Source organism: Somniosus microcephalus, chromosome 30 (genome assembly GCF_052327205.1).
Source record: "Somniosus microcephalus isolate GS21.2 chromosome 30, FLI_Smic_1.0, whole genome shotgun sequence".
Taxonomy (NCBI): Eukaryota; Metazoa; Chordata; class Chondrichthyes; order Squaliformes; family Somniosidae; genus Somniosus; species Somniosus microcephalus.
Genome location: NC_141016.1, coordinates 14,427,265 through 14,455,006, shown reverse-complemented (window position 1 = coordinate 14,455,006; position 27,742 = coordinate 14,427,265). Strand labels below are relative to the sequence as shown.

General features: G+C 43.6%; 1 protein-coding gene and 1 long non-coding RNA gene across 4 annotated transcripts in view; one reads left to right on the top strand and one right to left on the bottom strand.

Moving 5' to 3' along the window:
- Positions 1-424, bottom strand: part of LOC147097928 (uncharacterized) — a 32,351-nt gene extending 31,927 nt beyond the window's left edge. The window contains exon 1 of the long non-coding RNA XR_015074244.1: positions 337-424. This is a non-coding gene — a long non-coding RNA (uncharacterized LOC147097928). The remainder of the gene's footprint in view (positions 1-336) is intronic.
- LOC147097927 (BCL2/adenovirus E1B 19 kDa protein-interacting protein 3-like) lies at positions 45-27,493 on the top strand. Of its 3 annotated transcripts, none has more exons than XM_085971006.1 (6): positions 45-251; positions 11,418-11,604; positions 13,927-14,008; positions 14,564-14,670; positions 16,579-16,728; positions 24,076-27,493. In XM_085971006.1, the coding sequence occupies exons 1-6, from the start codon at positions 206-208 to the stop codon at positions 24,122-24,124; spliced, it is 621 nt and encodes a 206-aa protein (XP_085827132.1). In that variant the 5' UTR covers positions 45-205; the 3' UTR covers positions 24,125-27,493. The 3 variants fall into 3 exon arrangements, with proteins under 3 accessions (XP_085827132.1, XP_085827134.1, XP_085827133.1); XM_085971008.1 differs by lacking the exon at positions 45-251 and adding an exon at positions 318-434; XM_085971007.1 differs by lacking the exon at positions 45-251 and adding an exon at positions 6,544-6,622.
- Positions 27,494-27,742: the final 249 nt, after the last annotated feature.

Here is a 27,742-nt window from a genome sequence, read left to right as displayed (position 1 = left end):
CTGCCGTGCGTGCTCTTGTGTACGTGCTCCCTCCCCCCCGCGGGGCGGCGGTCCGGGCATGCGCAGTGGAACGGTGGCGGCCGCCGAGGCGCTCGCTCAGCGACCGTAGGCAAATTCAAACCCCGCCGCGCAACGGCCGTCCGCTTCCAACACTGTGTGAGGGGAGGAGGAAATATAAAATAAAAACACCCAGAGAGAGAGAACCATGGCAGCCGCGCAACAAGCCCACACCGAGGAGGCGGGACTGAACGGTGAGTGTGTGAGAGGAGCGGCCAAGTAACAGCCGTCAGCTCGTCGTCGACAACTACTACAGAAAGGCGAAGGCCTCAAACTCACCTCCGACATGTCCCTCCTTTTTTGCAAATGTCGGATCCTACGGGGTGCGGATTTGAGCTGAAGGCGGATCGGACGAAGGATTTTCCTGCTCGCTGGCGGTAAACAAAAAAAAACCCAACCCACCTTTGGGGGGGCGGGGCCGCGCCTTGATTGGCAGCCGCCCCCGGCCAATCGGAGGAGGGCGGCGGAGCACGTCACGACGCACAGGTGATCAACCTGTGGCACCCCGGGCCCGGGGAGACCCAGCGCAACCTGTGGCACCCCGGGGAGACCCAGCGCAACCTGTGGCACCCCGGGCCCGGGGAGACCCAGCGCAACCTGTGGCACCCCGGGGAGACCCACTGCAACCTGTGGCACCCCGGGGAGACCCACTGCAACCTGTGGCACCCCGGGCCCGGGGAGACCCAGCGCAACCTGTGGCACCCCGGGCCCGGGGAGACCCAGCGCAACCTGTGGCACCCCGGGCCCGGGGAGACCCAGCGCAACCTGTGGCACCCCGGGCCCGGGGAGACCCAGCGCAACCTGTGGCACCCCGGGGAGACCCACTGCAACCTGTGGCACCCCGGGCCCGGGGAGACCCAGCGCAACCTGTGGCACCCCGGGGAGACCCACTGCAACCTGTGGCACCCCGGGGAGACCCACTGCAACCTGTGGCGCCTGGGGAGACCCAGCGCAACCTGTGGCACCCCGGGCCCGGGGAGACCCAGCGCAACCTGTGGCACCCCGGGCCCGGGGAGACCCAGCGCAACCTGTGGCACCCCGGGCCCGGGGAGACCCAGCGCAACCTGTGGCACCCCGGGCCCGGGGAGACCCAGCGCAACCTGTGGCACCCCGGGGAGACCCACTGCAACCTGTGGCACCCCGGGGCCGGGGAGACCCAGCGCAACCTGTGGTACCCCGGGGAGACCCAGCGCAACCTGTGGCACCCCGGGGAGACCCAGCGCAACCTGTGGCACCCCGGGGAGACCCAGCGCAACCTGTGGCACCCCGGGGAGACCCACTGCAACCTGTGGCACCCCGGGGCCGGGGAGACCCACTGCAACCTGTGGCACCCCGGGGAGACCCACTGCAACCTGTGGCACCCCGGGGCCGGGGAGACCCACTGCAACCTGTGGCACCCCGGGGCCGGGGAGACCCAGCGCAACCTGTGGCACCCCGGGGCCGGGGAGACCCACTGCAACCTGTGGCACCCCGGGGAGACCCAGCGCAACCTGTGGCACCCCGGGGCCGGGGAGACCCACTGCAACCTGTGGCACCCCGGGGCTGGGGAGACCCACTGCAACCTGTGGCACCCCGGGGCCGGGGAGACCCAGCGCAACCTGTGGCACCCCGGGGCCGGGGAGACCCACTGCAACCTGTGGCACCCCGGGGAGACCTAGCGCAACCTGTGGCACCCCGGGGCCGGGGAGACCCACTGCAACCTGTGGCACCCCGGGGCCGGGGAGACCCAGCGCAACCTGTGGCACCCCGGGCCCGGGGAGACCCAGCGCAACCTCTGGCACCCCGGCGCCGGGGAGACCCACTGCAACCTGTGGCACCCCGGGCCCGAGGAGACCCAGCGCAACCTCTGGCACCCCGGGGCCGGGGAGACCCACTGCAACCTGTGGCACCCCGGGCCCGGGGAGACCCAGCGCAACCTGTGGCACCCCGGGGCCGGGGAGACCCACTGCAACCTGTGGCACCCCGGGGCCGGGGAGACCCACTGCAACCTGTGGCACCCCGGGGCCGGGGAGACCCAGCGCAACCTGTGGCTCCTGGGTCAGGGAGACCCTGCGCAGCCTGCCTGACCACTTGGCGGAACACCTCCCTTCAGGGATCAAGGGATATGGGGAGAAGGCAGGGACAGGGTACTGAATTTGGATGATCAGCCATGATCTCATTGAATGGCGAAGCAGGCTCGAGGGGCCGAATGGTCTTCTATGTTAGTCCGCTTGCCCATCGCTTTAACTCTGCGCCTCACTCCCTCTCTGACCTCTCCCTCCTACACTGTCCTGATGAAGCTCAACATAAGATCGAAGAACAGCACCTCAACTTTCGATGAGGCACTTCTGGACTCAACATTGAGTTCAACAATTTCAGACCATAACCTCTGCCCCGTATTTTTTCACATGGCAGCTGTTGATTATTCTGCCGTTCCCATTTACACCTCTTCTAGACCCATCTTTTGTTTCTTTACTTGTCCCATGACCATCTCCTTTTGCCTCGCACCATCATCCCTTTGGTCATTTAATCTCTCCTGCCTTCCATCCTATCCCAGACCTTCCCTTTTGTTCTTTCCTCCCCTCCCCCTTTCCCTGCCCCTCCACTTGCTTAAAAACCTGTTGCATCGCTAACTTTTTCGGGTTCTGACGAAAGGTTAACTCTCTCTCCACAGATGCAACCTGAACTGCCGAGTATTTCCAGCATTTTCTGTCTTTAAGTCAGCCCACAGCCGTGGCGGCGGCGGGCCAATAGGGAGTGGGGAGGCGGCCCTGTGTGTGTGTGATTGGCAGGGAGGCGGTGCCTGGGACTGCCACAGTTTGGGATGAGTGGTGGATCAGTGTGGTCAGCTGTTCCAGATTGTTTTCCCCCCACCTCCATATTGTGTGTTAGTCTAGTGGGCAGCACCGTTGCCTCTTGAGTCAGAAGGTTGTTGGTTCTAAATCCCACTCCAGAGACTTGAGCACAAAATCCAAGCTGATATTCCACTGCTGCAGTGCCGGAGGTGCCGTCTTTCGGATGAAAACGTCAGGTGGACCTAAAAGATCCCACTGCACGATTCGAAGAGGAGCCAGGGAATTCTCTCCGGTGCCCCTGGCCAATATTTATCCCTGAACCAGCTTCACAAAAGAAAGACTTGTATTTCTGTAGCGCCTTTCATGACCACCGGAGGTCCCAAATCGCTTTACAGCCAATGAACTACTTTTTTGAAGTGTAGTCACTGTTGTAATGTTGGAAACGTAGCAGCCAATTTGCACACAACAAGCTCCCACAAACCGCCAAGTGATAATGACCAGATGATCTGTTTTAGTGATGTAGATTGAGGGATAAATATTGGCCGGGACACTGGGGATAGCTCTCCTGCTCTTCTATGGTCTGGTCATGTATCTCATTGCTATTTGTGCTTGCTGTGTGCAAATTGTCTGCCGCGCTTCCTACATTACAGCAGTGACGACACTTTAAAAAAAACAAGTACTTTATTGGCTGTAAAGCGCTTTTATGTCCTCCTAAGGTGTTTTTTCTTTTCATCCTAACCTCACCTCGCTCCCCGCCCCCTCCCCCCCCTCCAAATCCCGACCTCAGCCTGCGGTATGCAACTTTACGTGCAGGAGGTATCCCTAGATTGTGGCATGCAACTTTATCCCTTGTTCTCGGACACATTACCATTGGTGACTTAAAGTCAAATAGGCCACATTGTTAATTTAATAAATACATTGTAAATAAATTATAACATCGCCATATGGACATGTCTTTAAATATTAAATGACTTTTATTTTGTGCCAATGGTCTGTTTGTGTGCTGTAGGTGCTATGTAATTCTCCCCTCTTGAAGGCTTGATTCTTCTAGGGGCTCGGTAAGCTGGCCAATGGGTGCCCAATGGTACCTCACCTAGGTGGCCATTTTGTACATGGGCCATGACAATGTTGGCGGATTGTTTGATTACAGAGAGCATCACAGTTGAGTATGATCCTTTGCTTAGCTGATGTCCATGTGTGCATAATTTCCAAATAGTCACTGGGTAGCAACCAGAAATGGGTACTTCACCATCTTATTCCCTTCCCTAGTGCAGAGGCTAATTGTAGAGCTCGACCTGCTACCCTGGCTGAGATCAGTTAACCGCACAGGCTGGTGAATTGCAAGGTTGTGTATGCTACAGGATGAACTTTTCTTCAATACTGTTTTTAAAAAGGCAAAAAAATCCAAATTCTATCTCCAGTAGTGATCCTGTCTTGTGCCATTGCAATGTTCCACATTAACACTAAATATGTGGTATCGTTTGGGCGTGGTGACTGAACTGATGGGCGTTGCACTTTTGATCATTTGTGCTAGGCAATGTTGAAGTACTGTCACATGGATGGAGCTACAACTGGCAAAGTAATTTGCTGCCTATCAGCTCTTAGCTAACGTTAAAATCGTTTTTAAGTACAGCTCTGCTATCCATCGCTAGAAAGTAAGGGCAGCGTCACTTGGGTCTGCTGAGTTACGCATTGCTTTGCAAGCTGCTGTCTTAAGTGTAGCTGTGTCCTTTAATACAAAATCAGTTGTATGGAAAAACATTTGCAACTTTTCAGAGAGCAAAAATGGTAACAGTCAGGTTCACCTTGGAATTTTGTCAATCAGATTTTTAGACAATTGTGAGTTCCCATGCCTAGTTAAAATTGAGGAAATCAATCCTGTGAATTGCTGGAAATGGAAGTTTACTTTTAGTTGAAGAGCTTGAGTGTGTGTTTCCTTAGTAACTGTGCATTCTATTAAATAATCTTTCTTCAGTGTTCAAAATTTTGACTGGTTATGATGGAGCTTATTTTCTTTTTTATTGTTTAACAAATGCCAGCCTATATTCTGTAGGTGTTCTGTGATAGGTTCTTTTTGTGATATGGAAGTTAGCTTTCACCTGAATCCAGCATTATGGGGGGAAAGAGTTTTTTTTTAAGGAAAAGATTTGCAAATTATTAAATAAAACAATACTATTTTTCAAATAGTTATTCAAGTAGAGAATACAAGCTAACTGGGAGTGACAGCAAACTTTCCCTCCCCCCCCCCCCCCCCCCCCCAGCAACCAATTAGTTTTGGGTGAGAACCAGTCTGGGAAACCTAAATGATGATATGTGGAGTTTTAACACCATTTTACACACAGATTAACTTGTTTGTATACTCAAAACACAAAAACAAAGCATTTTCTGCATTGTATGAATTCTGCAAATAGCCCACCTTTCAGCCGATATTTCCTTCCTTTTCAGCGTTTATTTCTGTTATTTTTTAGCATGCCATGCAATTTCACCAAGTAAATTACGTAAACTGTTACAAAGCAGGAAGTATGAAACTGCATCAGAATTAAATTGTGACGATGAAAATTTAGCGCATCTCAAAATGCTGGCGATGCACACAGGGCCGTCTACATCAGAGAGAGAAAAATCGGTTAACATTTCAGCTGGTAACCGTCTTCAAACTGTCGTTACCGAGTGAAGGAAAACTACTGATTAGTTCCTGCTTTTGAGGGAGGAGGGACGTAGGGAAAGAAAGCAACAGCTATTAACAAGTTTTTTTTTAACTGTTAACCTACTAAAAGTGTGTAATAAGTAAATACTAAAATGTTTGAAAATCTTGCACAAACTGCAAACTGATTTGTTAATTTTCAAAACCTACATTGCACAAGGATATCTTAATCTCTATTTATTTGAGTTGTACAGGTTACAATGCTGCTGTGAAAGCGAAACTCAGGCTGTGATTGGGTTAATTTACTGTGGGGAATTGGAGAGCTGATTACATAATATGCCACTCAGCAATTAGTTTGCAAGTTTTATTGTTCGTTTTGAGACTGTTGTTTTGTCCTATCCTCTATGACTATCTGTTTTTGTGCAGCCATCCATTTTTGGGGTCACTCCAATCTCTTGAACAGCTTGGAAAGCAAGCACTAAAGATTTGCTTACAGTCACAACATATTGTGGAATACAAGCAAATCATTTATGACAGTAAGAGCTGAATTAATGAGTTCTCCTAGCTTGAAGTTTAGTGATTTCTGTTAGACCTGAGAAATTATTGCCTTTGCCAGATTCTTCATAGGCTTTCATTGAGCTATAAGGAGAAAGGTCTGTTGTTCTTAGCTGACATTTTGATTTTTTTTTTAAACAAGTGTAAGTGGAAAAAGTTGAACAAACTGCTAATCTGAAGTCACCAATATGTAAATGTGGGCCTTCAAACATCTCTTCCCTCACAAGAAAAGAGATTTATTTTATAAGTTGCTCTCTTGTGGTGTTACACAAGACTAGTTTTCAGGTAAAGTGGGGCTAGAGAGCAGGGGGTAAATTGGACCAGTGTTCACAGACCTAAGCTAGTCCTCATTTTAAACTCATTCATTCCTCCTTATTGTTCTATTTCCAATATTAATTCATATGTCCACGGAGAAATAAAGTTGGTTGGAGCCTAAGTACTGTAGTGCAGGCAGAGGAGCTGCTGAAAGAAAAACTTGAGGTGGGCGTATGTAACTGCAACGTGACAAGTTTATTACGCAAGAGGTTTGCATTTTAAGTGGGGACTTAGGAATTTATAATGGGAAAAGCTCACAGGATGTATGTGCAGATTTAAGGTTTGTAATATATGGATAAATGGTTTTTGAGCTGCTTGCCTGTCCAGGTTTAGTAAGGGCTGGCCATCGCAGTGCCTCTGACCATCGCTGTGCTCCTGTTCCATCAGTTTGTGTTTGTTTGCTGCCAATAGATGCGATAGCGTGAGATGAATGTTGGGTATAATTTTATAGAGTATCAAATAACCTGAATAGATTTGCAGCTAAATTTTCAAATTCAAACTTGGTTTTCATGATTTCTGTAGCAGTTGCTTATCTGTGATGATGCAGTATCAGCTGGTGTGGTATGTTTTGCTCACATACAGGAGATTATTGAGGTAAAGAGTTTGTGTATTAGTACTTTGTTCTGAAATACTGGTGAACAATGTGCTGTGCCCTCCATTGGCACAGTGTTTAAATTGTATTGTATACTACTGCGCCGTGCATTCCAGGAGAGTTCCAGGTTCATTGTATTTAAAAAATGAAATGAAATATCTCTAACCAAATAGCACTTCTTAATTTATTGTATTCTCTAAGTAAGCAGCTATTACTGTGTTGCAGAAAATGCAACAATGTAGTCATTTAAAGAATAAAATACCTGCCACACGTCCTTCCCAGGAGGGAGGAGGTGCTGGGACAATACAGACCCCAATATTTTGCTGGGTTAATATAATGACCGACCTTATGTAACTGGCCACATACTGTTTTTACTGCTGGGCTTTGTCATATTTTTCCCACTAATGGATTCACAGACATTTTTGTGGCGATTAAATTGTGCTCCATTGAACCAGACCTGTTAATGTGAAAGAACGTTGTAGCGACATAAGAAAAGTTGAAGTTGAGAATTTTTTTTTTCACCTACCAATCATTTTTTTCTCATTATAGCATCCAACTTGTATATTAAAAAAAAAACTTTCTCAAGATGTGGGTGTTGCTGACGAGGCCGGCACTTAATACACACCCCTCGTTCACCTTGAGAAGGTGGTGGACCGCCTCCTTGGATCTCCACTATCTGCCTAACAGATGATTTTAAACAGTTATCATACTTTGAATAAAGAAATTCTTCCAGTGCCTTCAATTTACTTTACAATAAATTTAGTCCAACTTTACTGGCTTAAATTGAAGTGGTATTTTGGGTTTGCTTTATCTGTACTTTTTAATACTTTGTATACTGCATTGAGGCCCCCTCTCTTTACTACCTTGCCATGCTGTGTTAGAATCAAGTGTGGTAAAGTATTCTCCATTGAAAAGAATAAGAATCGGTCTGGTACTATGTTTTTATCATGGAAACATTTTATGTGTCTGTACTCGGGCTGCTGTTCCTCAAGAATAAGGAAGCAAACTTCACATTGTCTTGAAACAATACAGATAAAAAGAAATGGATGCTGGAAATTTGAAGTGAAAAACCTGACTCGATCGTTTCCAATGGGGGACCGAATGTATTAACACCTCGTTTCTCTTTTCTGATGAGAATGGTCGTGCTGAGCATTTCCAGTGCTTTCTGTTGAGATAATGAAACATTTCCTCTGTTAATTTTGTTCCTGCATTTTTGACTCTGGTATTGCAATTTGTTGTCCCATTTGTAAAATTGGCAGTTTGGTTCGGATGCCAGACTTGGATAAAATAAAGTATAGGATGAATCAATGTGAAGGCATAATATTTTGTTCAAAGAAGTTGTGTATGCATGTTGGTGTTCATTTCAGTTTTCCCGAGTAAATGGGAGAAAAAGTGTGTATAATAGCTCATGGCAGCCTAACACAACACAATCTAACAGCATAGAACATGTGACAGTGGCACATCAGCAGTGATTTAATGGTTTATGCAATTCAAGTGTTTTGAATTGAGTGAGAAAAATATATGTGTGGTGAGAGCATTAATATAATGGAAATCTGTAGCAGGACAAGTGAGAGAGAAGTGGCAGAGTGCTGCCCAGGTGACAGTGCAATTTAAGACTCTGCTTTCTAAACTGTTGCTGCAAGTGTCTTATAGCATCTTTTTCATTTAACTGTGTTTCTTGAACGCTTGTGATGGACTATGGTTTTAAAGGCATTTTCAGTCCTCTAGTACATACTTCAGAAAGACTTGCATTTATATAGCACCTTTGACAACCTCGGGACATCCCAAAGCGTTTTACAGCCAATGAAGTACTTTTGAAGTGTATTCACTGTTGTAATGTAGGAATCGGGTGTGATCCTGGGCAGTGAGTATCGGTAGTCTTTCAGTCCTTGGGGCGTATCGCAGCCCAACCTGATCATTTCAAACACTCCATCTAGACTCGCTTCTTTTCATTTCATTTGCATATTAAAATATCTGCCCTCTTGCCTTGGCTGATTACATAAGGGAGAAGTTTTTAATAATGGGTTGAAGATGTTTGCAGTGGGATATTCAGTTTCCTTAATATGTGAGCAAATCAAAATAAACCCAGGAATGATCAAATTGTAAGCTGGTTTATGTTGAGAATGCAGAGGTATCAGCAGAGTCTAAGACTTGAATTAAAACTGCTATATTACCCACAAGTGAAATCATAGGTCGGTTTTGCAGTTATGTTCATGCAACCGACCCCAAATTAGGTCATGGTTGGAAGGTTTGTTTTCTTGTCTCTAGTAGTGTACTATGATGCTTGATTTTGCATTTATCAAACTATAGTATCTATTTTTGGTAGAACATTATTTTGAATTGTGGATGGCAGAGCGGAAGCTGTCAACTATACGTGACCAGTTGCAGAATTGCTTCAATCTGCAATGTGGAGATTTGGGAAGGGCAGATTTGAGTGATTTGCCCTGACGGAGAGATGTCTTTGTCACTCAATTTCCTGAAAGAGAAGGAGGAAGGACACAACTTGTTGGGCAACGGCAGTATAGATGTTAAATACGCGGCTGACACTCGGCTGCATTTGTGGGGGTCCTGTCGTGTCCTTCATGGCAAAAAAAAGAATTGAAAGAGTACCCTGTAACTGGAGGTGTTTGGGAATTCTTAAATCAGCTTCTATTTTTCTAAGTGATTTTTAAGATTGTTATTAAAACTGTTAAACAACAATAACAACTTGCATTTATATAGCGCCTTTAATGTTCAGGGAGGTTTAGGGAGGGAATTCCAGAGCTTGGGGCTTAAATGACTGAAGGCACGGCCGCCATTTGGGGCAGTGAAGGAAGTGGGGGAATGCGCAAGAGGCCACAGTTGAAGAAATACAGGGCCGGATTTTCCGATCGGAGGCTTTCTGCGCGCAGATGCCTCCGATGGGAAAAAATCTACGCACTTGCCTGCTGGCTCCGTAGGTCCCGAGACTTCCGATCCTGGGCCTCTCCTGGTCCGCGCGGGCAGAGGCCCAGGTATCCCAGAGGCGCAGGCGGTTCGCAAATGGCCCTGGGATCAGGTGGGCCATGGGGAACCAATCAAAGAAGGGAATCCCCCGTCACACTTTTGACGGGTCTCCGCATAGACCTGTCAAAAGTATGAATGGGGATCACTTAAAAAAGTTAAACATTAAATACATTTTTTTTAATCACGTATTTAAAATTAGTTAAAATTGCATTAAATTTTTGTTTAAAATATTTAATTTAATTTTTTGAAAAATAATTTGTTTTTTACAGGGCTAAATATAAACTTAAAAAAAAAAGTATTTTAAAATTATAAATGAGCGAAAATTATTTTTTTTACTTTTTTAAACTCTTAAAGCAGGGCTTACATTGCTTTTACCAGGCATAAGATTTTTAAAGTTTTTCAGCGGGCGGCGGTTGTGCAGCAAGCGGAACTCTCCACCCGCGGAGGCCCTTCTCCCGGGCAGGCGGAGGATCTGTCGAGGGAAGTAAGCGGTCTTTGTGATGGAAGATATGGTTGGAAGCTCAGCTAGGTCAAATAAAAGGATCTGGATTTGTTGGCGTTCTCTGAAAAAACTTTTCTTAAACTTCTCTGAAAGGGTTTTTCAGGATTTTGATACTGATATCTGAAGGTTGAATGTTCTTGATGATAAAATGTAGACACCCGTGTGCATATTAAAAGATACAGGAGTCTGGAGTGGCTGGAATCTGTGATCATTTAATGTTCTGGTGTATATTAGTACAGACTGTGTACGTGCATGTTTCCAGATGCACAAGATTGGGTCTGGAGCCGAAAGCAAGACTATATCAGCGGTTTTACAGCACCATGCTTGCGATATCTACCGTTCAAATTTTAATTAATGGTCACTGGTGATATAATTTTGTCCCTATTCCCACAGACCAGAGCCCTTGTATGAAGGTTGTCTTTGTGAGGAAAATAAATGAGGTATTCCTTCTGTTTACATTTATGCTTTAAAAGGTTATTTTCTGCAGTTCCTATTCAGAGTGAGTGACTAAAGTGTTCCTGTGGTATCACATAAAGGGATTTACTCATCCCTATTAAGTAATCTTAACTTGTCTGGCAGCTACAGAAGGACAACAGCTGGCACACATTGCAAGACTATTACACAGCATTTAAAAGTAACAATTAATAAACAGACCTGATTTATGTATTTTGTTTAACATGGCAAAGGATCTATTCTGTGAGGAATTGGGAGAAAACAGCTTGGCAAGAGAGTGGAAAAGCAGTCTGATTGCTGCCCAGTACATAATGCTGGGAAGGATGGAAGCAGACTGTGTTGTGATGCCCACCATAGTTAAATAGCCGATTGACACTATCTATTCTCACAGATGAAATATACCTACTTGGGAAAAGTACTGGAATGAATTTGGCTCCTGTGGAACTGACCCCAGCTAGAGTAAATGTCTTCCAACAGGGGCGGAAATTGGCAAAAAAATGGTTTTAACTTTGGATATTATTCCTGATTTTTCTGCTGCTTTAGGTTCCTGGGTGGAGTTACACATGAAGAACACCGGGAATGGGAACGATAGTGGCACCGGACGAAATGGAGGATTGGAGCATGTGCCCTCTTCTTCCTCCATCCACGATGGAGACATGGAAAAAATCCTTTTAGATGCTCAGCATGAATCTGGTCAGAGCAGTTCTCGGGGAAGCTCCCACTCAGACAGGTAAAGAAGTGATGAGTATTACAATATAAACAAGAAAACTGGGCTGTAACTTAGTCATTTTTTAGGGTTACATATGGTTTTGTTCAAAACGAAGTCTTCTGAGTGGCCATGATCCTGGATGCAAATACACACTGGCAAATCTTTGATTTATTTGAAGCTCCACCAGTTAATTCCGCTGCACACTATTTTCTTGTAGGGTCATGAAAAGATGAAGTCATTGTGTGGTTTGCACTAACCCGTGTAAATCAGAAGATCCCAGGTTTGATCCTTGGCCGGTGCGCAGTTGGCTTTATTATCCAAGGCAGTGGAAGGCAAAGAATTATCAGCTGGGTTAGACGACTCCTAGCACCACCGCTCCAACCCTGTACTCTGTGTTGTCAGACTGCTCATCCGACATCCAGTCTTGGACGTGCTGCAGTCACCTCCAGTTAAACATTGGGAAGACGGCAGTTAATGTCTTTGGCCCCCACCCCAAACTCGGCACCCTTGCTACCAATTCCGTTCCGTTCCCCTCCCCAGTCATTTTCTCAGGCTGAACTAGACTGTTTACAGCTTCAGTGTCCTAGTCGACCTGACCCCATTTCCTTTTCCTCACAAAGACTGCCTACTTCCACCTGCATAATATCACACACCTCCACCCCTACCGTAGCCCATCTGCTAGTGAAACACTCACCCGTGTCTTTATCACCTCCATACTTGACTATTCAGTGGTAGCACACTCGCCTCTGAGTCAGAAGCTTGTGGAAAACATATGGTTTAACAGTGAAATAACTAAATACTTGAAGCAGTGATTGCAACAGAAATGAAGGTATTTAATTTATGTTTATAAATTTGTTTAATGCTGCATAACATTCTGTACTCTGTGCTTGCAGGGTAACCATGGAAACCCTAATTAATGTTTGGTATTGGTTTTTTAATATGTAACCGCTAGTTTGGAAGAAAGATGCTTCAACATAATTGCTTCCTGTCTGTTGATGAAAAATCCTGACCAATATGTTGACCATGCAAAGTGATTTAGTATGGAGCGCAAAGTCAGTAAAAAATGGCAGTAATTTAGAATGGCCAGGAATTTGCAGAGTCACGGTTCACACTGGTTCAGGGGCTTTACTGAGTTCATTTTGCTCGCAGTGACCTTTTGTGCTTGTTGGCTGTTCTGTGGATTACTGTGTGGAGTTGTTCAAAGTTTCACTAAAGCAAAAAGTCTCCACTTGCTCCTTTACTAAAGAAGCTTTGTTTGGCGTGGAATCCACAGCTGCCAGTTCTGGTTACATATCTTCAGTACTTCAAATGAATTTGATTAAACAAAGTCAGAGACACAGCCATGCTGGTTATGCTGGCTTGCTCTATGAACGGTGCCACCAGTTTGTCTCACTGATGTATAATTCCTGGACAAGTACACGGAGTCTTATTTAAATTGAATATTCTGTGTTTACTGAATTTTGAAAGTGAATTTTTTCATATTCCACTCATAAAGCCCAGCCATAACTCAGATGTTATTTTTATTACATGTGACATATTGCACTGGAGCTGCATTTACAACAGTACAAGGTTTATTTAAATGTGTTTTCTGTGATACTCATTCATCATTTCAAATTGCTTCCATTATGGCAAGCACCTGATCTGTAACCATCAGTATTCCACGTGAGTGTTATACAGCTTAAAATACACAGCCCAGCTTTAGAAAGTTAAAATATATCATTGTGCTGCTTGGGTGCTTTTTACACTTTGAGTGATTTGTAAAGAGAAGTTTTACAATAACTTTACAGAAATCCGAGTGACAGCACGACAGATTCGATACATTTGTTATATATATCGCTATATATTGGTTTCAGTTTACAGAAATCCGAGTGACAGCACGACAGATTCGATACCTATCGCTATATATTGGTTTCAGTTGAAAAATAAACATGTTTTAACCCTGGAGTCTTGGTCCAGTATATATTTTTTTCCTTTAACTGAGTACCACATGTTACATCTTGGTGAGGGAATGCTGTGTCTGCGGGACTGATTCCACAGAAAAATCAGCAGTTACCAAGCTGGCGATGCTGTGGTTCCAGCTAGTGAGACACTTGTTTGAAATTGTGTAAGCTTTGGTGGCTTGCTTGTAAGCTGCTCCAATCAGGTAACTTGGGAATATGGGGCAAGTATCCCTCAGACATCCGACATTAATGCTGCCCTCGAGAGATTTACCAACCAGTTTTAGGCACTTTAATCAATTATAGATATCTATTTGGTCATTTTAAAATTCACACGTGTTTTAGCATGGTGCTCATCAGTTTGATTATGATTTGATGTTGACTGTTCCTCTGTTCAATTTCCCAGCCAATCTCGTCCACAGACACCTCCGATGGCTCAGGCAATCTTCGAAGTAGAGCTGCATGGCAGCAGAGACAACAGTTCTCAGGTATGTTGAACCTGTATTGTAGAATTGACTGGATATTTCGTTTTCTGCAAAACAAAATCAAGAACAACATGTCACGTATTGATCCTATTGGATCAGTTTAGGGATGGGCATCTCTTGTCAGGAGATTTTAGTGAGAGTTAAAGGAAAGTAAAAAGCTTACCACCAATTGCAGGTACCTCTGCATTCACCCCAACCGACCCTGCTTCTTTTTTCCTAGCCCATGGCCGGCCCTAGTCTCCACACTCACTCCCAATGGCGGGAGTAAATTCTGTTTTAATGTTTAGTTTCTTAGGGCTGATGTTACTATTCTGGTGTTTGAGTACTTTTATCATACTTATTTCAGTGTCACTGTGACAAGGAGCCAGGACATTTCTTTACTTTATTTTAAATGTATTAGCAGTGAGTTCTAGTAGTAGACAAGAATAAAACTAACTAGAATCTCATACACCAATTTCTAGAAGTTAATACCATTGGAAATCTCAGGCTTGTAAGTGTTGAAACAATCATGTACATATTGAGGATGTGTGAGAATTTATTCTTTAGCTTTCTTTGTAGTCTGAAGATGATGGTTTGGAGAGAGACCGAGAGATGGAAATTATAATGAAGAGAAGTGCTGACTGGATTTCCGACTGGTCAAGTAGGCCTGAAAACATTCCTCCAAAGTGAGTGGTGGTTTATCGGTTGTGAAAGAAGTGTATTGTATGGTGCATCATGCCTCACGATTGGCCTGATGCCATGCAATTATAAATTCCATGTAAAAATATTTGGTGTAACCAGAACATGGCCATCAGTGAGGAATGATGAGGCCTGCACTTGTTCCATTGATCATGAAATATTTGATTGATATATTATTAGTGGAGGTACAATGGTGGCTGTAATGTTCTCAGTTGCTGAATTTTGTTTTGCCAGTATACTTTTCTCCTTTTCTCTTGTAGCTATTAACTCAAATTGGGGCCAGTTGACATTCTTTTAGGGCATCACAGCCGGGCCTGATTCTGTGCTTGTCAAAACTAAAGATGTCCAGAGTGGGATGACTTTCTCTTCCTCCCCCTTCCCAGCCTAGGGCACTAAAGCCAATTGTCGCACCCCTACTGAACCCCAGCTAATTCAGCCAATTCAGTAGAGTCCAGGGATCACACCTGGCACGTTGTGGCCAGTATGTCTTAGTGCTACATCAGCAGTGGCCTTACTCATTATGCCATCAGGGGGTCCAGAATCTTTTAAGAGGAAGTAGCAACACTTGCACACTAATAGCATTGATGCATTTTTTAAAGCTGCATTTGTGAAGTGTTTCCGATCATGAGGAAAATGTCCTCCCTGATTGTAGAAATGTTGCTAATGAGGAAACCTTCTAACCCCTTTCAGCAATTTACTGTCAATTTCTGAAAATAGCAGCAATGCACAGAACATTGTGGGAGAGGAAGACAAGCTAACGACAGCGTGGAAGCACTTGGCTTCTGCTCAGCACATTCCAACAATGGCACTACTAAAATGGGGAACTCCGTATGTGAGGACTCGTGGAATTAGATACACATCCAACTGCTGCATGGCTTAATGTGTTGGATCCCTGGAAGGCTTTCTTGGTAGTATCTGAGCAGGGTAACTCCAAGCTTTGGTTACACAACCAAATCCCATCCGGCATTGACACGGCAAGCGTACAATATGTGCACAACAAAGATCACCACCACTCCTAGGCATTATGTCTCCAGGGTCATCCTTAACCCAAGCCACTCACTAAAAGCTCACTCACTACCACAATTTACCATATATACTACACCAGGTATACTGTGAACGTAATCTATGGCAGTGGGTTGTAACGAAAAACCCTTGCGCAAAACAAAAAAAAGTAGTTAAACTGGATTGCAAGGTGGGACAACTAGTGAAATAATATGAACTCTGAAGTTAACTCTGATTAGTTTCCATTCTTGTATCACATTTTGCAGTTATAAAACAAAGATTGTTTACTCTTTATTATAAAATAAAAATGAATTGTTACGTGTTTAATGTACATTCAAAATGAAGAAAAACCTCATTATCTGGAAACAGGTCCAACACAGCCTGATTGAGGAGTTGCGAAAGCAAACTGAAACTGTGACAGCGAAACTGAAACTGTTTTTAAAGCCCTGATATGTTACAGTCTGTAACTCATTTCCTGGAGTATAAACTGAAACTGGTGGAATGCAGAGTAGGTCTGCCAGTAGCTATAAAGAGGAAAACCAAGTTACTATGTTTCAAAACTACCACAGCCAAAATATTAACCTATATTTATTTCTCTTTTCCAGCATTTGCATTTTTTTCTTCAAGTCATTGCGAGAGACTGTTTCAATTTTTTTGTGTCATTTGGTACTTTTGCTACTATCACCTCTAGTTTACAAAAATTCCAATAGCTAAAAGGAAACAGTAGCTAACTGTTGAAATAAACTCGCTGCTGATTGGATTAGATGGAATTGACTATGATAGAATGAAATGTATTAGTTTGAGAGTTCCGTGCTTATACATAATATGAACATCACAAGACTGGGATGATTTACAGTTCTCTCTCCTTTTGAATTCCTCCCCCTCTCCTCCAGGGAGTTTCATTTCAAACATCCTAAGCGTTCAGTCACTCTCAGTATGAGAAAGACTGGAGCAATGAAGAAAGGTGGCGTATTTTCTGCTGAATTTCTGAAGATCTTCTTTCCCTCCCTGCTTCTATCTCATATTTTGGCTCTTGGCCTGGGGTAAGTGTTTAATAATGTACTCCTGATGATTAAATTTTTTTTTTAAATGTCGACCCCTTATGATCAGATTTTGCATGTTCAGTAATACTGCCATATTTCTTGCTCCAATATTCCCTCAGTTTTTACAACTCTACGACACCAAGCAGGAGGGGTGGGTTGCAGCATATTGACACGAAACTTTCATTGTTATATGGTTAGGTAATTGCTGTAAGATAGTATTTTTCAGTAAAATATTAATCGAAACACTTCTGCATTTGCAGTGAAGTCTGCTTAAATGAATAGCTCACTAAAATGAATAAAATATAAATACAAAAGATTCTTCCCTATATCTTCCATTGATTTCCAGATCGCTTAAACAAATTGAATAGCCTAGCGTGTCCTAGCCTTCCCGACATTCTAGCCCTCCCGAAGCCATTAGTTGCATTCCAGTTGGCTGTGATATTCTACTGATTCTCCCAATGTTGCTGCAGTCTCCCGCCTCGCTCTCCTGATACCGCTAGTGCCTCTGCCCCATTTTCCTGACTCAGCCATTGCCTTCCACCCCCACTCTCCGAACACTGCTGTCGCTTCCCGCACATTGGACTGAATTTTGCATGGTGGTAGCGGTCACAGGCGGGTCGGGTGGAAAAGTCAGGAACCCGCTGTCAACTCGCTCCCACGCACCTTTCCCACAGGCGCATCTGTCAGTGTGGAGCTGACCCAATCTGAGTAACTTTACAGAGCCTTTTTCCCCCTACTTTTTAAATTTCCTGCATGGCCACGGGATTCACACAGCTCGGGAACCACGCCTGTCAACCTGAGGCGTGAGTTCCGTGGTCATTGCTCCAGCTGATTACTTGACAGCATGGAAAACAAGCCAAAATAAAAACATGTTGATTACATCAGCTAACAGATTGATGGAGATTCTGTACTACTTGAAAAGCTACTGGTAAATGTTGATTTTTCACTGGCCATTCTCAGCTGCTGCCTTCTAACTGAACAGTAATTGCAGTGAATTGATTTGCACTATAAAAAATGACATATACCATTTAATTACATTTTTGTGTTTCTGCTCAGGCTTTTCTCACAGTATACTGTGATTGTCGAGTTACACATTAAATCAAGTCATCAACCGTAACAATTTCATTCTCATCACTGATTCAATTTGCTTCAGTCCCTGAATATGGCTAATTTAATTTTTCAGTCTGAGACTTTAGGATGAATTTCTGCAGAGGTTCTCTCACTTGTCCATTGTTAACTTCAATGGAAGAGCTGCAGAAATCCCAGAAACACATTGTAAACACCACTTACACAGTTTGTCAGGGATTCCGCAGCTGTTCCGCTGAACTTGCATAAGATTGTAAATCCATCCCTTTACAGTTACATTTAAAATCTGCTTAATTTTATGTATTACCTACATACACCCATCTTTTATTTGTACCAGTTACTGATACAAAAGTCTATCGATTTGTGACTAAAGCACCAATAACTTCCCAATTAATGTACTTTTTAAATTATGTTCTTGATCGTATTTGTAGATGGAGTCATATTGCTTAATAATTTTATTTAAATATTTCTTGGCCACTCATAACTTATATGATTGTACAGTAAAGATTCAACACCCACTATGCTAGATTGAACTTAAAATTTAATGTGGTCAGGGTCCCTTTAAGGATCCCGGCTTAAAACACGTCATGAGTGATGTCACCAGACCTGCTCCATCTAATTGGGCCAGGTAACGCGCTGGACGGGCTTAATAGGCCCCATTAAGGTAAGTTAAGGACAGAGCCAGCAGTGGAGTCGGGACCCACCACGGACACCGGCCTCACCGGATCCACTGAGGTAAGGAAAGTTCCGGCTATTGTGTTCTTTGAACCAAAGATTCATTTGGAGGAGCAGTTATCCTCGGCTATGATCTTCGGCTGGTGTGGGACTCGAGAGTTCATGTAATTCATCTATCATTTGTTAGCAAGTTACGGAGAATAGTAGGTTTCTTGTTTTCTGTTGAGGGCGGTTTTGGGCTGAGTAACTCCATGCCAGTTTTCCAAAGGTCACCGGTTTAAAAAAAAAAGATTATTTGTTTTTTTTACAAGTGGTAGTAATGGCACAACTTGCTGCCAAACACCCACATGATTAAATACATAAATGATTTTTCTTTCTTGGCATTTTACATTCACGGAGCTGGTGAATGAAATTCTTTCATTTCAGACTCGCAATGTGAGCATTCAGCACCTCAAGGTCAATCATACGATGGTTAAGTGCAGAGTAAAGTTTGTTTTACTCTGCCCCAACAATATGCCTAAGTCCCGAACTCCGAAGAACAATGCTGTTAGATCAAGGTTCCCCTTTCCTATTGCACTTGTGTGACTCATTTGATGTTGCATACTAGCCATCCTGTGGCCTCTCCTGGAGAGATTGCCAATTGAGTGCCATTTAATGCCAAGTTAGGGGTGCATTTGTAGAGTCTGTGCTTAACTGGAACTGGATCAAAACTATCCAAATTAATTTCACACACAAAATACAATATCAAGAAATATTAATGCAAATAATTTTTAATGCAGCCTGAGCTGCTAGTGCTTTTGTGCAAAGTTGATTTTGCTGAGAGACCGTTGTGATAAATTTAAAGTTGCAGATCATTTAAATTTGAGAATATAGTGAAATTTATCTGACGGTGAAAATTTCACAATTTCCAGTGAAATAAATAAAACATGTAAAATCCCCCAATGGCAGAATCTCTGGCGCTGCATTTAATCACTGGGGGAAGAATGGTGGAAGACTTTTAAAGCAATGTATCTCGGTCCAACCCTTGTTGACCCAAAGGAGGCTGTGCAAAGATGAGTTGCAGCAAGAGGGAAAACTCACTTTAAAATACTTGGATCTTTTTATGAACACCATAGTTTCAAGTGGGAAAACGAACCTAGATTTATTTGGCAGGTTTCACAACCAAAGGATCTCCCAAGCACTTCACAGTCAATAAATGACTCTTCTAGTGTGGGCACTGTTGGTTTGTAGCCAAGCATGGCAGCTAATTTGGGCAGAGCAAGGGCCCACAAACAGCAGTAAGAGAAACGACCAATGAATCTGTCCTGGTGGTGTTGGCCAACATTCATCCCTCAACCAAGGCACTTGGATAGCTCCCTGCGTTTCTTCAGAAAGATGCCATGGGATCTTTTATGTCTACCCGAACTGGCAGACGGGATCTCTGTTTAATGTCTCATCAAAAAGGTACTCCCTCAATATTGCAGGGGAGTATCGGCCTAGATTATGTGTTCAATTCATGAATTTGAGTAAAAAGATGTTCTAGGAGATGGAGGCTTTCGATGAAGGGATAAGGTGAAGTCCTACTGAGGATGTAAAGTGTGACTTGGAGGCACCGAAACAGGGAGAGAGAATAAAGGGCATGGTTCACAAAACAAGTGGGCGTCTACACGCAGCACTAAGCAGCAACAGTTTCATTGCAACAGGGATTCAGAATGGAAATGTGAGTTTGGCTATAGATATTTTAGGGTTCTGACTGCCATTAACATTTAGACCAGTGTTTCACAGGATAAACTTTAACGGCGAGAAAATGCTCTTGGAATACCGAGGCTGGCCGTAGATGCATTGCCATGATCCAAAAGCCGCTGTGATTATATCTAGCTTTGTAAATGGAGAGCCTTCTGTACAAAGTGCAGTTGCCATCATTCAGTTACAAAACTAAACACAATACCCCCTACCTGTTTAGAGATATCTTTGTTTTTGTACTGTTTTTGTCTCGCGAGGACCTACCATTTGAGTTGCTGCTTCCACTCTTCAACTGCTTACCTGCTATAGGTTATTGAACATGCCCATACGTGTCCATTCATTTTAATAGAGACTGGCCGGGCTGATTCGGACTCACCTGACTGGTGCAAAATCACAAAAGCAAAATACTGCAGATGCTGGAAATCTGAAATAAGAACAGAACATGCTGGAAATACTCAGCAAGTCAGGCAGCATCTGTAGAGAGAGAAACAGAGTTAAGGTTTCAGGTCGATGACCCTTTGTCAGAATGTATATTGGAGACAGGTGCAGAGCGTAGTTGATACAACTAGTAATCTGGTGCAAAATTACCACTGGCTGAGTACGCAGCAGAATCCAGACAGTTGTGATTTTATTTCCTTATTTTGTTGACTCCACACCAATCTCTAGCTGGCCTGAAGCACTGGCTTCCATTGAAATCACTGGAGCTGATCTGTGTGTGCGCAGTCTATAACCTGTATCATCAGAACAGCTGCTGAGGGGAACCCGAAATAGCAAGTCTGCAGGAAGCCGAAAAGATGCTTTAAAAAATGCGAAACGTATTGTGAAATGTACATTGGAGACAGGTGCAGAGCGTAGTTGATGCAGCTAGTAATCGGCTTAGCTTTTTATCATTTATGACCCACAAACTGCTGTTAAGGGACTGGGTGATGCAGTAGGTTAACACACTTGTTTTTACCTCCAGAACTTCACTGCAGCTTGAATTTATAATGGGAAACAAAGAAATGGCAGACCAACTAAATTCATACTTTGGTTCTGTCTTCACAAAGGAGGACACAAATAACCTCCCAGAGATGCCGGGGAACATAGGGCCTGATGAAAGGGTGGAACTGAAAGAAATCAGTATTTGTAGGGAAATGGTGTTAGGAAAATTGATGGGACTAAAGGCCGATAAATCCCCAGGGCCTGATAATCTACATCCCAGGGTACTTAAGGAAGTGGCCCTGGAAATAGTAGATGCATTGCTGGTCATCTTCCAGAACTCGATAGACTCTGGAACAGTACCCATGGATTGGAGGGTAGCTAATGTTACCCCACTATTCAAAAAAGGTGGTCGAGAAAAAGCGGGGAATTATAGACCGGTAAGCCTGACATCGGTAGTGGGGAAAATGCTAGAATCTATTATAAAAGATGTAATAGCAGAGCACTTGGTAAGCAGTGACAGGATCGGACAAAGTCAACATGGATTTACAAAAGGTAAATCATGCTTGACTAATCTGCTGGAATTTTTTGAGGATGTAACTGGTAAAATAGATAAGGGAGAACCAGTGGATGTGGTGTATTTGGACTTTCAGAAGGCTTTCGATAAGGTCCCACATAAGAGATTAGCGTGCAAAATTAAGGCACATGGGATTGGGGGCAAGGTATTGACTTGGATAGAGGACTAGTTGGTGGACAGAAAGCAAAGAGTTGGAATAAACGGGTCGTTTTCCGAGCGGCAGGTAGTGACTAGTGGGGTACCGCAAGGATCGGTCCTAGGACCCCAGCTGTTCACAATATATATTAATGATCTGGACGAGGGAATTGGATGTAATATCTCCAAATTTGCAGACGACACAAAGCTGGGTGGGAGGGTAAGCTGTGAGGAGGATGTCGTGAAACTCCAGTACGATTTGGACAGATTGGGTGATTGGGCAGAAACATGGCAAATGCACTATAATGTGGATAAATGTGAGGTTATCCACTTTGGTGGCAAAAACAGGAAGGCAGATTATTATTTGAATGGCAATAGATTGGGAGAAGGGGAAGTGCAAAGAGACCTGGGTGTTCTTGTGCACCAGTCGCTGAAGGTAAGCATGCAGGTGCAGCAGGCGGTTAAGAAGGCAAATGGTATGTTGGCCTTCGTAGCAAGAGGGTTCGAGTACAGGAACAAGGATGTCTTGCTACAGTTGTACAGGGCCTTGGTGAGACCGCACCTTGAGTATTGTGTGCAGTTTTGGTCGCCTTACCTGAGGAAGGATGTTCTTGCCATGGAAGGAGTGCAGCGAAGATTCACCAGGCTGATACCTGGGATGGCAGGAATGACGTATGAGGAGAGATTGTGTCGATTGGGCTTATACTCACTGGAGTTTAGAAGATTGAGAGGGGATCTCATCGAAACTTATAAAAGTCTGTCAGGCCTGGACAGACTAGATGCAGGAAGGATGTTTATGATGGCCGGGGAGTCCAGAACCAGGGGTCATAGTCTAAGAATAAGGGGTAAGCCATTTAGGACTGAAATGAGGAGGAATTTCTTCACTCAGAGAGTGGTGAACCTGTGGAATTCTCTGCCACAGAGGGCGGTGGAGGCCAGTTCATTAAATATATTCAAGAAGGAGTTGGATATATTTCTTAAGGCTAAAGGGATCAAGGGATATGGGGAGAAGGCAGGGACAGGGTACTAAATTTGGATGATCAGCCATGATCTCATTGAATGGCGGAGCAGGCTCGAAGGGCCGAATGGCCTACTCCTGCTCCTATCTTCTATGTTTCTATGGATGGATAAGGCGAATGACTTCTCTCTGTTACCTGCAAGGGTCTGAAATGAAATAACTCTCAACCCAAGTAGGCATAGGTTCCAATTACATAACTGCCCCAAATTTTGTACTAAATTGGTAATCTCACTCTGATCACGAGTGGCTGATGTGGGTAATGGAAATGTTACCGGTGCAGAAGGGTGTTCTTCTGAATTTGGAACCGAGGCGCATTGTTGGGGCAGAGAAGCAGGAACTATTGTGTTCCTGTGTTAGAGCTGACCGAGTGCCCAGTGTTAACACTGGAAGAAGTACAGTAATAGCAAGGTGGTCAAGTTCCCAGCAGCAAAATTGTAAAATTAAAGAAGGTTAGAGATTCTAAGTTGAGTTTTTAAAATTAACCTTTTGCTCCATTTTAATTTTATTGTTCCCCTTTCCTCCCCCATCTTGTGATTAAGGGAGCAGGACTTAGCTCCTCTCTGCTTTGCTCTGGAGTAGGGGTTGTTTGCACCAAAAATGGCTGTAACTAATGGTTTCTTACCTCTTTTCACATCCCATTGGGGAAGTACCAAGCTTCAGCGGCACCTTCACTGGAGGGCATGGCTGAGATTGGGCTTGAACACTTAATGAATTGCATGCAGATATCTGTATCTTCCGTTAGCACATCTTTTCTGTGTCCAGCACTCTGCCCATATTTGGTGTTCGTATTAGCTGAAGAATGAAACATCTGTAGCGTACCAGAGATTGTTGGGACTGCTGGTTTCAACAAGCTTTTCTTCAAAAGAAGAGTTGCATGGATATACAAGTGGAGTGCAATATATTATGTGCTTACAGGGGTTTCAAGTTTTTTTTTAAATGATCAGGCTCCTTGCTACCTGTGAAGTGCCAAATTTAGTGGCTGCTTGAATTAAATTTAAGATGGAATAGCCCAGTCCAGATTGAGATTGTACTGGCCTAAATCTTAACTGCAAACTGGGTTGGAGTTTGGAGAAGTGGCTATGCTTCTGTTTATTGTGTAATTTCAGATAATGTTAATTTCAACAAATTAAATTTAAAATGCGTGTCATTTTCATTGTGCGAGTGTGAATCTGGTAGGGAGAAACATTGTTTCCTAACCTGAGCCCTTTTGTTTTAGGATCTACATTGGGAAAAGACTGACAACCTCATCATCCAGCACCTTCTGAGAGCCAGACTGAGATTTAAACATGACCTGTGAAATTGTGTGGCTGTTCCATCAGTATATTTGAATTGGAGGAAGAAAAAACCCCATCACAAGCACAAGACATCCCATCCCATTACATTTTTCCCTTTGTTTGAAGGAACTGCTTGGCCAACCTGAGGACTAACTGGGCTCAATTCTGTTGCCCTCAACTTTGACTTGTTAAGCAGGATGTGTACCACTTGACAGCAGCCTAATCTGCTTTAGTTAATGGTTTGCTTAGGTGTGAAATAGATTCACCAGCAAACCCTCTGATTTGGGGAGCGGTCCCACTGCATCTTTTAGTGCTGCCATTTAGATTAGATTATCAAATTGCAAAATGTACGCACTTAACACAAGGCACCTGTGGGGATGGGCGAGAAAGGGATTGGCGCACGGCAGCATTGAAGCAGTAAAGCTGTACTGGGCGCTGCAATCTCATGTTTTGAGATCCATTCTCTTGGGTAGCAGCTAAGCACTTGAACTGACAAACTGACAGCAACCAAAGTTGAAATATTGCATTGATGTTTGGAGCTATTCCAGATGGATTTGATTTTTGATTGTAGCGATTGGCATTACATTTCTCGTAATCTTTCTTTTCTTAAATGTTATATTCTCCGACCCTAACCAGAAATCACAGCTTTCTTCCCATCCTCTGATGTCACGTGCTTGTTGCTAGCCAGGAGAGCAGGCATGCAGCTTGGCTCTGACTACGCTTCTCAGGAGCGAAGTTCTTTGTCTTTGGTTTCTAATGCTTCATTGAAATATTGCCGGAATTCTAAAGTTAGTGGTGGGTTTTTTTTTAAACTAATTTTTACATTTGAAAATCGATCGTCGCTCTCGAGATCCTCAAGTGAGCACAGCCGCTTGCCAGCAGGCCCTCTGACATAAGAACATAAGAAGTAGGAGCAGGAGTAGGCCATACGGCCCCTCGGGCCTGCTCCGCCATTCAATAGGATCATGGCTGATCTGAACTTAGACTCACGTCCACTTCCCTGCCCGCTCCCCGTAACCCCTTATTCCCTTATCAGCTAGGAAACTGTCTATCTCCGTTTTAAATTTATTTAATGTCGCAGCTTCCACAACTTCCATCGTGTGTATTACAGCTGAACTCCATCCTGGTCTCACCAGACATTTCCCAGCAGGGGTCATCAGGAGGATCACGAGCTGATTTCCTCCCTTCCCGGATCCCGTTGCCCATAACTGCTGAGGCCAGTTGTAGCATCCCAGCTAAGAGTTGGTAACTCAGCCCAGACTGGTGATTGTAGCTGAAAATGAAAGATCCTAATTCTGAGCCAGCTGATGGGAAGTATACAGAGTAGCCTGGGGTATGCACTGCTGTCAACCTTGTGTATCTTGGGCTATAAATTCTAATTCCCACTGTGTTGTACAACATCTTGTTACACTAATCCACTATACTATGGGCAGTTTAGTCTTTTCTTTACTCCTTCAATAGGAAGGAGGCAGTTGCTGGGGAATGGTACAATTAAAATACCAGTCTCCTGTAACCGTTCCAAGTTTCTTTCTGTTATTTGTTTTGAGCTTTATGCACTTTAGTTTTGAACTTCTATTTAGATAAAGAATATTTGGGGACTGAGTGAAGTTTATTACACATTGGCTTTTCACTTTTGGTCCATGGGTTTAAATTCCGCGAATTCTGATGGGATGGCTCCATTTTTGTTGGCTGTAAGGATCCTTGCCCAGATGAGTTTGGCAGTCTCAATCCAGTTCCCAAAGTATTTACCTGTAGCACACAATTGCCCTTAATTCATCACTAAATTCACAATCTTGCTCAGACCAGCCACATGCTAGCTGGTGTGAAAAATGTCAGTGCAGTAGGGGGGGCACTTTGAGATTGAAGCAATTTGGAGGAAGCCTCACTCTGCGCCTAGCCTGTGTCCTACCTGACCCTGGAGAGCTTGATGCTGACACGGGGTGCCTGAAGTGGAAAATGTTCCATTCCCCAGCATGAATACCCATCACCTTGAAGAGCACAAAATTCACCAACAAAAAATGACGGCCCTTTTAGCTGAGTCATGACATTAAGCAAAAATAACAGAGCACATTGACCTGAAGGAAATGACAGTGAGATTTGGAAATTATCTATTTGTAAAGACCCATTTTCAAGAAAAAAAAGACACAAGTACAATTCCAACTGCAGTGAAACTGCTTAAAATGCTCCTGGGATTGTGCAGCTGCTGATGTGTTCTGGTAAATGAGACTCCTTTAAGAAAGATCCTTGTTTAAGAATGTATTGGATTGAAATGAATGTGACGGTGTTGCAGGAAAAGAAAGCCTCGTCAGATTACCGATTCTGCAGCAAAGAGAAGTTCAGTGCAGTTTGAAAATGTATTCTGTTCTTCCATTCTAGCCCCTGGGATCTGCACAATTTATTTTACTTACTTTTCAATGGAGGGAGATGGCTGATTACCAGAAAATCACTGTTTTATTGTGTGCCAATATTACTTACGTTAAATTCTCAAGAAAGATGTTCATTTTCTGTTTAAAAGAAATTAAAGCCGGAGATTGAGATGTAATGGCACGCCTTTACATTTTCAGGGATAAAAAGAAATCAGTGAATGTTGGAATTCTGAAATAAAAACTGAAAATGTTGGAAACGCACCTGATCAGTCAGCACCTAAAAGGAAAAGGCTTGGTCAGGTTATGGATAGGACCCTCCAGAACACTGAGGAAGGTCTCATCTGAAACAATCTGCCCTTTCACTTTTAGGAGTTGCACGGTGCATTTTGAGAATGATGTGTTTTTGTTTTACGCCATGAATGGTTTGTCTGCATGTGTCAGTTTGTATCTTAAATTGGTAAAGGATAATTGATTGTTTTCACACTGTGAGAATGGTGGTGCCACCTTTTTTTGGGGTGGGGGAAAACAGTTGTCATTTTAAATTGCAGCCACTTTGATTTAATGAAAAGAACATATTTTACAAGACTGAATTAATACCATTGTCTCCCAATCAACGAAAAAAGTAGAAAAGTCACACTTTGTACGTGAATGCAACAAACAACAAACCTGGTGAAGAGTACAGGTATTTGTATATAGATTCAAAACTGAACATGCGTACTTGCACATTTCTGTGTGTTGTGCACGCAGCAGCAACGACGTCAAGCTGCAGCACGAACTTTTATGAAAAGGTAGCCATTTTAAACTATGAAGTCTTTTTGAATTTTTTTTTGAATTGAGGGCAGGTTTTTCAAAAAAGAATCTGTTGAATTTAACTGAGCCAAAGTGATTATCAATAAATCTGACATTTAGCTAAGTAGCACTTTGTAAATTGTATGCAGATTAATGTAAAATTAGTACCATAACCATTTTTGTGCCATTAAACATGTAAATGCAAGTTTGTCGGTTTTCTTTCTAAAGCTGTTCAAAAAGAGCCCAAATTTGCCGCACACTTTTTACAACTTGGTTATATAACGCAGTAAAATGTCCGAAGGTGCAGAGGGAGGGTAATTCGAACACTGAGCAGGAATTGGGAGTGGAGTTAAGGAAACTGACTGAAGGAGAGGAGGAAGAAAAAGATTTGAGGAAGCGTTTGAAGTTGTGGAAAGACATAGCAAGTTGGAGTTGGTTTTATTCTTCATGGAGC